Below are 12,894 nucleotides of genomic sequence, written 5' to 3'. Positions count from 1 at the left end.
ATTAACCTAGCATGTTTTTGGAATGTGGGAAAAAACCGGAGTACCCGGAGAAAACCCAGCATGCACAGGGAGAACATGCAAACTCCACACAGAGATGCCCAAGCGAGGCCTTGATATACATATATATGTATATTATTTGTATATATATATATATTACTTCAATGAAAAAAATAATTACTTAAGTGGATTTTCAAACAAATGTAATATTATAGTGAAAATGCCTACAAATAAAGGCCACCCAACTATTAGAAACCTTACCCTTTTTTACATATTGCAGCATTTTACATTGATAATCCTATTTTTGCATGTTATATGACTTTATCTATGCTTGGAATCAAAGCGCCGACATTCTTTGCACACTTTTTTTCATGAGCTTGGTGCTCTGTCAGGCAACATTCTGGAGGTGAGATGAGGAAAGGCGAGGTTGGAAACTTAATTAGATTGTGCGTGCAAGCTATGTATGGGGGGGGGGGGTTGACTATTCCATACCATTTGAAAACGTTGTTCCTTTTAATGGTACATATTAATGATGGACTGGCGTTATTACAAAGAGAAAATGGCTTAGTAAGCCACAGAAGAGAAAATGTTGGGGATTTAAATATAGAACAAACCCAGCAATTAGACCAGACCATCATGATGTCATGCAGCCTTGCGTTTTGCACAGATTGAATGTAGATGCACATGGAACATCCCTCCACTCTCACATGGCAAGAGTTTCTGTCCCCCTCACGTCTCCTAGCAACCGAGCTTCAAAATAAGACCAAGCCCCTGCCACAGGTGTTGTGCTATCAAAAACTTGTCACACTCTAGCCCCGCCCACTGGTAGCATAGCTGCTGTCAGTCACACACCCACACAACTGCATGTGTGTGTGTTTGTTATGCACTTCTATTTACACACACACACACACACACACACACATGCTCCTCCCTGCCTGCCTGTGATATGAACTTTGGAAGCAATGAGTTGCAAGCTGCGTCCTTGCCAGCGAATTCTTGAGTGATTACTTTTTTTTGTGTGCTCTTTCTTGTCTTCTTCGTTCAGGACAACATTAATGTCTTCCTCAAAGCTTGCTTCAAGCTCGGACTAAAGGAGGCCCAGCTCTTTCACCCAGGAGACCTCCAGGACTTGTCGTCAAGAGTTACAGTCAAGTAAGTGTAGTCTCCTGCTCGATGCCGTTTTGATGCTTTTTAGAGTTTTTTTTATGAATGAAGCTGAGCTTTGAAATGGCGTTGAATGTCGTTACACACCAGTCGGGTTGAGCACATGTGCATGTTGGACTTCATTACCTAAGTCTAGGAGGATTTCAAAGTCCTTCTACTTCAGCAATTTACACTATTTTGGGGTAGGGCATATGCACGGCAACAAAGCATACATTTCCATTATTTTTATATAGATACAATATAAATTGTAACAGCAAAATCTGGACAACACCTTAATTAAATAATGAAAACAATGAAGCGTATATAATAAGTACAGGAGTACAACTAACAAACATTGTATAATTTGTATATAAATACACAGTGCATTGTAGATAAAGCTAACATCCAAACTAACATTTTTACCCTTGCTTGATTAAAAAAAAATATTGCATAATTTTCAATGGACATGCAACATAATTCATCATTTAATATTTTTTGAAGCAGCATTACACACTAACTACTGACTCCCTGTAAATGTTTGTACAGGGCAAGAGAGACCATTAAATACATTTTTTGGCAAATTATTTGATAAATAACATGTATTGTACAGTAATTCCTTGTTTATCTCAATGAATTGGTTCCAACCATGATAAATACTTAGTAGTATTTCTGCAAGATAGGGTTTCCTTATTTACAATGGAATATTTATAATTGGGATATTTTAGTAGTTATATCATAGAAAACCACTTTACCATGTGGTATGTTTTTTTTATTTTTAACATGATTAGAATTGGTGGCGGACAGGAAGTGATGTCAGGGTTCAGAGTTGAGTTTTAGCTTGTCATGGGTTATGACCACAATAATACAACATGTTGGTATTATTATTATTATTATTATGCCCGTTGTGAGATAATTCCAACCTGCAATAAAGGCCTCTTGTTCTGGTGATCAATTGGTCTCACTGAACAATTACTGACACTGAGTGACCAAGGCAGAATATAAATTGTCTTTTTAATGGATTAATAATTAATTTGCAGCCATTTTTAGTCTTGAAAATGCTTAATTTAGGCAAAAAATATGACAAAGTTGTTGAAATATGCCTATTGTTTTTTTTTTACCAGCGATAAACAATTTCACCAGAAAAGAGCATGATTTATGAATGAATGTCAATATGGCCAGGGTCTACTGTATTACAGAAAAATAATACTGAACCGGCTTAACACAGGAAGCCCTTTGAACAAGACATTTGTTAACATTGTAATAACGTGTGACTCTAAATGACAGCATTCAGCCATACACAGGAGATTTGATTTAATCGAAGTTTCATGCATGCATGTGTTTCATGAAAGTACGAGCGTAGGTATTTTAATAAATGCGTTTGGCGTGAAACTGCAGTACTGTCAAGTCGGTGGTGACATTTCCACAGTGTTTATTTCCGTTTCTGTGTGTTTGTGCCACATCAGAGAGGGAGGCATGTTGATCAACCTGTTCGCGTTTCGCTCAGGTGTGCCCTCGGGGGGGGGGGGGTGGCAGGTGAAGCCTCAGTGTGAATGAAACGGAAAAGTGTCTTAACAGGCAGATTTTAACACACTCGTGCTATGCAATAGATGTTGCTATTGGATGTGTTCGTTTAGCAATGTTATGGTGATAACTATGCCCTGTGATTGGCTTGTGACCAGGCCAGGGTGGACCCAGAAGACAGCATATCTGTCACCCTAGTGAGGACAAGTGGTATCGAAAATGCATGGCAGGATAGCAATAACCTGAAGTCATTTGAGAGGGGGTGGGTGGTTGTTATATACATTTTTTTTGCATTTGTGTGAAAAAATTTCTTCTTAAAGATCCCAATAATGTGCACAAGGGGCTTGTTGTTTTTCATGATGATCTAACACAGTGGTGGGCAAACTATGGCCCGGGGGCCACATGCGGCCCACCAAATGTTTGAATCCGGCCCGCCAGTTGCTTTCTAACCATATCAACTTTTAACATACAATCTGGCAACATGACTTGCAATTCGGATGTCTTATTTTGTAAAAAAAAAAACACAAAAAAACTGTAAAATTAAATTACATAGTTTGACGTGGTCTGATTAAAGTGCTCTGCTGTTTAAAGTGACATGAAAACATACAGCTGATAGTATAACACTTTTACAGATAAAAATAGACAAATAATTCAAGGAAAATAAGCATAAAATAGTGTGTATGTGTGTAAAATATATGTTCTAGCCCCCAGACAATTTTGTTAACTCAATGCGGCCCCACGAGTCAAAATATTTACCCAACAGTGTGTCCCGAGAGCCTGTTTGTCAGCATCAAACGTGAAAAAAATGTATCATCTCCCTCACTTGCTTTACTTGTTTTGAGAGAAGAGGTGCTCAAATGTCCGCTTTCATGACATCACAAAAAAACAACCTTCCTTATGGGCATAATACAGCCTTTGACACACCCCTATAGGCAAATGAGCCCGCATTATGTACTGTATTTGTGGTGGACAGCTTTGTAAAATAAAACAGGCATTGACTTGCACAGCTCTTTAGCATTAAATTCATTATTATTATTATTATTATTATTTTTTGCATTAAATTTAGCATTAAATTCAAGCAGCCATACTAGAATTTGGACACTTCCAATACACTAGTGTATTGACATTTAAAAACAACATAATATAGAACCTTGTGAACTTGTGGCCTCACTGCGTCATTACAATGTTCATTCTGTCAAACATCTGTCACCACCGACCTCTATGCTGCAGGCACTTCTCAGCAATCTTCATTTTTTTTTTTCCTCCCATGATTCACCCTGGGCTGGATGAGCCCTGCCTGAGTGACACAGGCAGTGGTGTTGAAAGCACACAAAGATCAACTGTACGTACGCTAAACAAACAAATCTGCCATCTTATCACGACGCACCCTCCAAGCCAACAATGATGCCCTATGATACGGTGTTATCCGAGTGCGTCAAATGTGGACACTTTTCTTTATGGAGCTTTGGAATGAGTCATAAAATGATCCGTTGGTTATCTGCTTCCGTCTGTGTGGTTTCACTTCTTTGCATCGTTGTTGTCGTTTTATCGTATTTCATTGTGGAAACCTGGCAAAAAAAACGATTTTCCCCATTTGACATATTTAGTGGTTTATAGTGGATGAGTGGTTAGCATGTTGGCCACACAGTCAGGAGATCGGGAAGACCTAGGATCGAATCTCTGTTTCAGTGCTTCACCTTATCCCTGACATACAAAATAGACATGCTGTACACTATACTACTGTATCCTATACAGTATACAGCAGGGGTCTCAAACACGCGACCCGCGGGCCAAATGTGGCCCGCAGGACACTAGTCTGAGGCCCCCGCCTTGATATGAAAGTTTAATGTTAGTGCGGCCCGCGCAAGTTTGATATGGATGCTGTATGGTATCATGTACCCAGAAAAAATTATTACGTTTGATTAATGTTCATGTTAAAGGTTAAATAACTGTTAATAGTTATCCTCCCTATCCGTGTGGAAGTGGTAAGTTTTTGGCTATTTAAGTTTAAAGGAAATAACTTGAAGGCTACCGTTTAGGTCGCTAGCTCTCTAGTTTGCGAGTTAGCATGTGTCTCAAGACCCTGCAGTTGCGCAATATGTTGTAAATAAAAAGAGTTTTGTCATGTCTACAGGGCTCTAATAATGCTTTGTTCATTTTAATCTGAAAAAATAATTTGTTTACCCACCAACTATATGTGGTTTCTTAAGTTTTTATTATTTGCCGTTTTATTATTATTATTATATTTATTTATTACTGATTGATTGATTTTCTTTATTCTTGATTTGTTTATTTATTTTTCATTTTATTTTGTGTAGAAAATTTTTTAACATTTTTTTGTTTTTAATAAATGCGTTTTTTTGTTTTTTTTGTTCGGAAAACCTGATGCGGCCCAGTCTCACCCAGACCCGAGCTCCAGTGGCCCCCAAGTAAATTGAGTTTGAGACCCCTGGTATACAGCATCAGTGCTTATTTACAGAAAAAAACATGCATATTGTGTACGATGGGGAATTGTATAAATAAAGGCATAGCCTACTTTAAGATCACATGTTGTTTGTTCTGCAACTTGTTTGCCACCATGCACTATTCTATCTGAGAAGGGGGAGGGGGGGTCATGGGTGCCATCCCATCCTATTTTTAGGATGTCCGGAGTCAGTTTACCAAGCAGGATTGATTGGAATGGTATTGGAACTCTGAAGAGAAGCTTTTAATAGCGTCGTGAACACCCGTCTTCCCCTTCCAACTGCATATGGTGGTTAGGTCCCTTCCATTTACTCTATTTTTACTCTATTTTCATTTTTGGAATGATTTCAAAACTTTGCATGGCTTGCCAGTAGAGAGGTATTTATGACATGAGTAGAAAGAGAGAGAGGAACTAATGAAGCAGCGGTCATCATGAGGAGGACAGCCAATGGACAGTGATCACAGAGGCCGCCAATGTGAGAAAGTGGTCTCCATCAGCCGTCCTCGCCTCTGTCAATGTGTCAAACTACAGCCATTGTGACAGGCGCTATTCTAAGCCTCACTTTCCCTCTTACGCATGTTTATACAAGTCTTGTACTCACAAGTCCTTCTAAAGTATGCACAAATAAAATAGATACCACCTTAAATGATGAAGGTGAAACACTAGTTTATTGTTGTTCAGACTTTAAAACATTTGAAAATACAGTAAATAATAATAATTTTTTTTAAAAATCTGAATTTCATCCTTTATTTACAGAGTTCCAGATGTAGGCGGATGTCTCATTCACCGAAAATCTTGCAAAGTTTGTGAAAGCCCTGCGCGATTTAGCAGTCATCTTGCAAGGTTTATGGAAGCCTTGTGCCATTGAGCAAAACTCTGACAAGGTTTGCAGAGGCCCCGTTGCATTTAGCTAAATTCTTGCAAGATTTTCGGAAGCCCTGTGTCATTTAGTGAAAATCTTCCAAGATTTGCAGAAGCCCTGTGTCATTTGGTGAAAATCTTGCAAGATTTGAGAAAGCCGTGTGCGATTTAGATGAAATCTTGCAGGATTTGTGAAACCCTTGTGCAATTTAGTGGAAATCTTGCAAGATTCACAAAAAGCCATGTGCGATTTAGTGGGAATCTTGCAAAGTTTGCGGAAGCACCTTTCAATTTAGTGGACATTTTGAAAGATATGCCAAAGCCCTGCGTCATCTAGTGAAAATCTTGCAAGATTTGCGTAAGTCCTGTCTGATTTAGACAAAATCTTACCAAGTTTGCAGAAGCACCTTTCAATTTAGTGGACATTTTACAAGATACGCCGAAGCCCTGCGTCATCTAGTGAATATCTTGCAAATTTGTGAAAGTCCTGTCTGATTTAGACAAAATCTTACAAAGTTTGCAGAAGCACCCTTCAATTTAGTGGACATTTTACAAGATACGCCGAAGCCCTGCGTCATCTAGTGAAAATTTTGCAAGATTTGCGTAAGTCCTGTCTGATTTAGATATAATCTTGCAAGATTTGCAAAAGCACTGTGCAATTTAGTGGAAATCTTTGCAAGATTTATTGGTGTCCTGTGCCATTTAGCACAGAAAATTTTAGAAAATTTGCAGAAGCCCTCTCTGTAAGATAGTAAGTCTCACATGATTTAGTGGAATTTTTGAAAGATTTGAGGATGTTTGTTATGAGTTTGAGGAATTCTTCTGAGATTTAGCGGAAAGGTGAGGAGGTCTCACCATGCTGCGCAATTTAAGTTTTAAGAAAGCGTGAAGATATTGTGTGACTGGCAAAAATTGTCAGTGTCATGTGTGCCTTATGGTGCGGAAAATACGGTATTGTGTGATTTGTAGGAAATCCTGCATGGTGAAATTCTCAGCAGAATTATTGTGCGAGTTAGTCTCGTAGTTAGTCTTTGATGAAGATAAAAGCAAGAACTGCAGCCTAGCTGTAATCCCAAATATCCAGAGAAGAATTTCAGTGTTGCTGAACTGGTTTATTCGCCATCCAAATAGCTAACATTGCAACAATGTCACGCTTAAACAATCTTCACTTGCGTGTTGCCTACATTAAAACACGTTTTATTCAAAGTTGCACACTAAGCCTTGAAACATTGGTGTCACATATAAAGTATACCTGCGTTGGCCATAAAAGATTATCAGGCAGACGTGTGTGTGTGTGTGTGTGTGTGTTGACCTTTGAGTTTTGTGGCGATTGTGCAAGCTGCCCATGAATAGAAGAGCTTTTTATCGCTGTCCAGTACAAGCTATATCAAAAGTGTCATATAGCAATAGCATCTGTTGATGCCTGAGATAAGAAGATCTTAGAAGAGCTTAGTAGTGATGACATTTGACCACACCTCATTCATCACACTCAAGTCTGTGATTCACCAACAACTTCCGTCCCCCCCCCCTCTTCTGCTTGGCTGCCCAGGAAATTAAAGTCTTCCACATGAATTATGGAAACTATTTCACTTAACCATTCACTACAACTTGAAGATCTGTAGCTTGGCTAGCTTGGAACTTACTTGTGAGTAGCTTGTACTAGTTTGTAGCATACTAGTTAGCAGTAGTCTATAGCTTGTAGTTTGTGCTAACTTGTAGCTTACTAGTTAATGGTAGTTTATCACTTGTACTGTTGTTCGTAGCTTGTATTGTAGTTTGCTAACAGTAGTCAGTAGCTTGCAGCTTGTATAAACTTGTACCTTGCTAGCTAATCATAGCTAGTAGTTTATAGAATGCAGCATGTTCTAATTTGTAGCTTACTAGTTGGGAGCCAGTAAATAATAACTTGCACTTTATACTAGCTTGTAGCTTGGTAGCTATTAGCCTATGGTTAGTAGTTAGCAGTTTGTAGGTTGTCGTTGGAAGGTCATAACTTGTACTAACATGTAGCTAACTAGTTAACAGTAGTTGGAAGCTTGTAGTTAGTAAGTTTTACTCATTTGTACTTTACTAGCTAATCATAGCTAGTAGTTTATAGAATGCAGCATGTTCTAATTTGTAGCTTACTAGTTGGGAGCCAGTAAATAATAACTTGCACCTTATACTAGCTTGTAGCTTGGTAGCTATTAGCCTATGGTTAGTAGTTAGTAGTTTTTAGGTTGTCGTTGGAAGGTCATAACTTGTACTAACATGTAGCTAACTAGTTAACAGTAGTTGGAAGCTTGTAGTTAGTAACCTTTACTCATTTGTACCTTACTAGCTAATCATAGCTAGTAGTTTATAGAATGCAGCATGTTCTAATTTGTAGCTTACTAGTTGGGAGCCAGTAAATAATAACTTGCACCTTATACTAGCTTGTAGCTTGGTAGCTATTAGCCTATGGTTAGTAGTTAGTAGTTTTTAGGTTGTCGTTGGAAGGTCATAACTTGTACTAACATGTAGCTAACTAGTTAACAGTAGTTAGAAGCTTGTAGTTAGTAACTTTTACTCATTTGTAACTTGGTAGCTACAGAGCAGTGTGTAGCTTAGTAGCTAGCACCCTGTGATGACTAGCTTGTTGTTAGGAACTTGAAGCTTACTAACTAGTATATATGGTAGCTTGTCATATGTAGCTTGCAGTTATACTAACATAATAGTATAGGTGTAGTAGCAGCATATGACTACTATTATGTAGTATGGAGTTAGTAGCTTGTAGCTAATGGCTTGTGACATGGCTAATGCTATGTAGCTTCCTGCTTGTATAAACTTGTACCTTGCTAGCTAATCATAGCTAGTAGTTTATAGAATGCAGCATGTTCTAATTTGTAGCTTACTAGTTGGGAGCCGCTAAATAATAACTTGCACCTTATACTAGCTTGTAGCTTGGTAGCTATTAGCCTATGGTTAGTAGTTAGTAGTTTGTAGGTTGTAGCTTAGTAGCTAGCACCCTGTGATGACTAGCTTGTTGTTAGGAACTTGAAGCTTACTAACTAGTATATATGGTAGCTTGTCATATTTAGCTTGCAGTTATACTAACATGTAAGTACTTGTTAGTAGTATAGGTGTAGTACCAGCATATGACTACTGTTATGTAGCATGGAGTTAGTAGCTTGTAGCTAATGGCTTGTGACATGGCTAATACTATGTAGCTTGTAGCTTTTGTAGACTGTGCAAAGATACCTAATAAAGTATGGAGTCGAGAGCGCTGACCGCTGGGCCAAAAGCCTCAACTGTCAGTCAACCCAGTGTGCAGCGCTGCTTTTAAGGGCGAGGGAGTAAGGTTTTGCTAACACACACTTGCACAGCTGCACTGGCTGGCATCCGTTACATATAGACCCCCCACAGAGAGATGGTGCAAAGTCTCAGAAGTGGGCGTTGTTTGAAAATGATTGACAAGCCTTGACAGCTCTCCCAGCTAAAAAAAAAAACAAAAAAACAACAACAAAAAAACACACACTGTAAGAAAAGACCATAAAAGAGGCGTGTCGTTAATGTTTTAAGATTGTTGGCTATTGATCAGACTGAGGAATGTTCCAGAAGGACTGAACCTTACGCTACATGTCTCTTATGTGAATGCAAATGTGTGTGTGTGTGTGTTTGGGTGTGGTTCCTTCATGCTTTCCTACATGGCGTCACTCTGAGGTGCGGCAGTGTGGTCTTGTACGGACCATGGGTAGATTGTGATGGCAAGCAACCCCATAAAAGTAAACGCTCACTCACAAGCTAGCAGGCTTTTTTTTTCCACAGTGATGCCACAACAATGATGCCAGGCACTGTGCATCTCCTGTGTTGAACACAGTAGTGTGTGTGTGTGTGTGTGTGTGTGTGTGTGTGTGAATGATCATGAAAGAACAGCAGTGATCGTCCATGAAGGGTTGAATGCAGCAGAGCAGGTTAGCCTCACTGTGCAGCTTCCCTGCAGGCTTCAACATCATTGCATGTTTGCCTTATATTTGAATAGCAGCTCTGCAGTTTCGGTGCAAATGCCACCGCGCAGGCTTTGATAAAGTATTATAAGGTCATACATGGAAAATACAAAAATGTGTGATTTAATAGAAGTTTTTTTTTTTTTTTTTTACAAAATTTGAGGTAGCCCTGTGTGATTTTTAGCAGAATTGAAAGTCTTGTGGATGTCCTGCGAGGTTTAGAAGAATTTTGGTGTGATTTTAGCAGAACTCATGAAGAGGAATTCATCAGCGAGCATATTGTACTCTAATAAGTATTTAAAAGTAAGTACAACAGTCCGAGAAGCATCATGCCAATTTAACTGTGGTATTATTGAAATATTTATCATGATTGTAATATTTTCTAATATGTTTTGAGGCATGGCTGCACGGTCGACGAGTGGTTAGCGTTCAGGCCTCATAGCTAGGAGACCAATTCCGTTCAATTCCACCCTCGGCCATCTCTGTGTGGAGTTTGCATGTTCCCCCCGTGCATGTGTGGGTTTTCTCTGGGTACTCCGGTTTCCTCCCACATTCCAAAAACATGCTAGGTTAATTGGTGACTCCAAATTGTCCATAGGTATGAATGTGAGTGTGAATGGTTGTTTGTCTATATGTGCCCTGTGATTGGCTGCCGACCAGTCCAGGGTGTACCCCGCCTCTCGCCGGAAGACAGCTGGGATAGGCTCCAGCATAGGCTATATTGTACGTATATGGCTATAGAGTTTTATGGCTCACCGTTCATAAGAAAGGAGGCGTACTGTTATCTTTTACATATGTACAATCAACAGGAGTTTGACCCCTGTGAATATGCATATGTTAAAGTGAGAGCTTTGCACAATCCACATTAACATTTGTCAACCTGCAGGGTTTTTTGTGGGAGCTTTTATCTTACAGCAAACATTTGCTTTACTGGTAAAAAACTGCTTGACTTTAGAATCCCACGGTGTTGTCACAGAAGGTGCGTGTCACGCTCAGCTGATTCTATCAGGTCACTCACAATACCCCCCCACCCCCCGCCCCCCTTGGGCTGTGGACACCCGAAAATAGTTTTTATTAGAGTGACTTTATTTTCGTCCACTGGAAAAAGGCAACCAGCAGACATGCTATGCTTTACTCAATGATGGGAAGCAGCTAGTGTTAAAATATACTTCCTGTTTCTGGACCATTATTACTAAATAAAAAAATGGCAACCTTTATCTTTATATTGTCAATTATCATCATTGAGAAAGAGTTTATCCAGTTTCAAGTCCCATCCACTCCCAGCAGGTGCAGCGGTCACTCAAAGAAAACCTCAGAGAGGACACATGTTATTGTCTTAGCGTGTGACAAGCAAGAATGCATAACATGACTGTATATCTTTCCTGGTGGTGTACTGTGGCCCATTATCACTCTTTATGGCCCTCTGTGAATAGATGTACACAACGAACATACAGAAAGGGCTCGTTTTCTTCACACGGACACACTCTGAGCTTTGTTTGCTCAACAGTTACGCCTTGTTTTATTTAAAGGTTCCATATTACAGATTTTTTTTTTTACTATTTTATTTTATATGTCTCAGAGGTCCCACAATATTCTATGGGAAGTGTGTTGCTCAAACGTTTTGTAAGCCCTGCTTGGAACATGCTTATTGGTGTCTGGAGGGTTAATGCTAACGAGCTGTGTTTTGGAGGTTTTCTATGGGTACTCTGATTTCCTGTCACATTTCATAAAAACATGTTAGGTTAATTAGTGACTATAGTTGTCCATAGATATGAATGTGAGTGTGAATGGTTGTTTGTCTACACAGTATGTACTCTGCCTCTCGCGTAAAGTTAGCTGGGATAGGCTCCAGCATGGATGGAGCTGTGTTCCTCCACTCTCTGACAGTGTGTGTATCTCCATGAAGTGAGGAGCATATTCTAAAAATATATGTATATGTGAGCCACTTTTACAGTTTTTTTTTAAACCAACGCATGTAGATATGCTGATCATTTTTCATACTTTCATACTAAAAAAGTGTTATCGGCAACATAGTGTATTATTAGTATGAACCTTTTGCCTTACATGTTTTTGCTGTTTTATTTTGATTTTTTACGAATATTTCAACTTTTTTCTTGTACATTTTTTTTCATGATACTATGGATTTATTCTCATAATATATATACTTCATCATCTTAATATAACTTTTCCCAACCAAAGCATCCAGAAGACTAATTCAAGTCGTAATATGTAGTATTCTACACTGGTCACTAAATGTCAGTAATGTTTCATTGTTGAGACAATGCCTGCCACCTCAGGAAGTATACTGTCCAGAAAATTCTCCCAATGCTAACGAGTGAGTCTGTTATGTCCTTTATTTATGTCTAATATGTCTTATTTTATATTATTATGTCTACTACATTGGGGTGTTGGGTATTGGGGGTGTGTGGGTGTCTTATGATATTAAAAATAATATTTAGAAGCTTTTCTCTACTCTATCTTCATAAAAATTTCCTCCTCACGGTTGGCTCTGGAATATAAACGATATACGAGGGATTACTGTACATTTCTTTTCATTTTCCATAATTTCATTGAAGTGTACACGCTGCATATAACTTTATTTAAACAAAACTTACAGCTCTGTGTCTGTGGCGGACTGACGTATAGTTGGAAGAGCTGTATGCTATATTTCAAGATGTGTAGCGAAGCCTAATTTTATTTATGTATTTGTTTTTGCAAAGCTTTCTTCCGTGCTGCTAGCAAGTTAGAGGTGGATCCGTTTTTCAGCTTCCGGGTTTGTCGCTGACCGATGGTTGTATTTTAAGATATGTAGAGAAGCCTGCTTTTTTTTTGTATAAGGCTGTTCTCTGTGAAGTGATTGGTATATACACGGTGCAGGTTCGTCTAACTAGGTGGAGATAACAGAGGTGCTGCTATCATGTCATATCATATCAGGAAGTGACA

At 38.9% G+C, this 12,894-nt stretch overlaps 1 protein-coding gene across 8 annotated transcripts in view; it reads left to right on the top strand.

Annotated features, from left to right (window-relative positions):
* The window catches only part of lmo7a (LIM domain 7a), a 56,459-nt gene that overhangs the window by 18,174 nt on the left and 25,391 nt on the right, over positions 1-12,894 (top strand). For all 8 annotated transcript variants that reach the window (XM_078794997.1, XM_078794998.1, XM_078795000.1 and 5 more), the window contains exon 5: positions 1,043-1,149. In XM_078794997.1, coding sequence (XP_078651123.1) covers positions 1,043-1,149 — 107 coding nt within the window. The remainder of the gene's footprint in view (positions 1-1,042; positions 1,150-12,894) is intronic.

The sequence above is a fragment of the Doryrhamphus excisus genome, linkage group LG12 (genome assembly GCF_037039965.1).
Source record: "Doryrhamphus excisus strain RoL-2023G ecotype Guam linkage group LG12, RoL_Dexc_Guam_v1.1, whole genome shotgun sequence".
Classification (NCBI taxonomy): Eukaryota; Metazoa; Chordata; class Actinopteri; order Syngnathiformes; family Syngnathidae; genus Doryrhamphus; species Doryrhamphus excisus.
The sequence above is the reverse complement of the archived record's forward strand: the minus strand, read 5'-3'. Positions and strand labels throughout refer to the sequence as shown.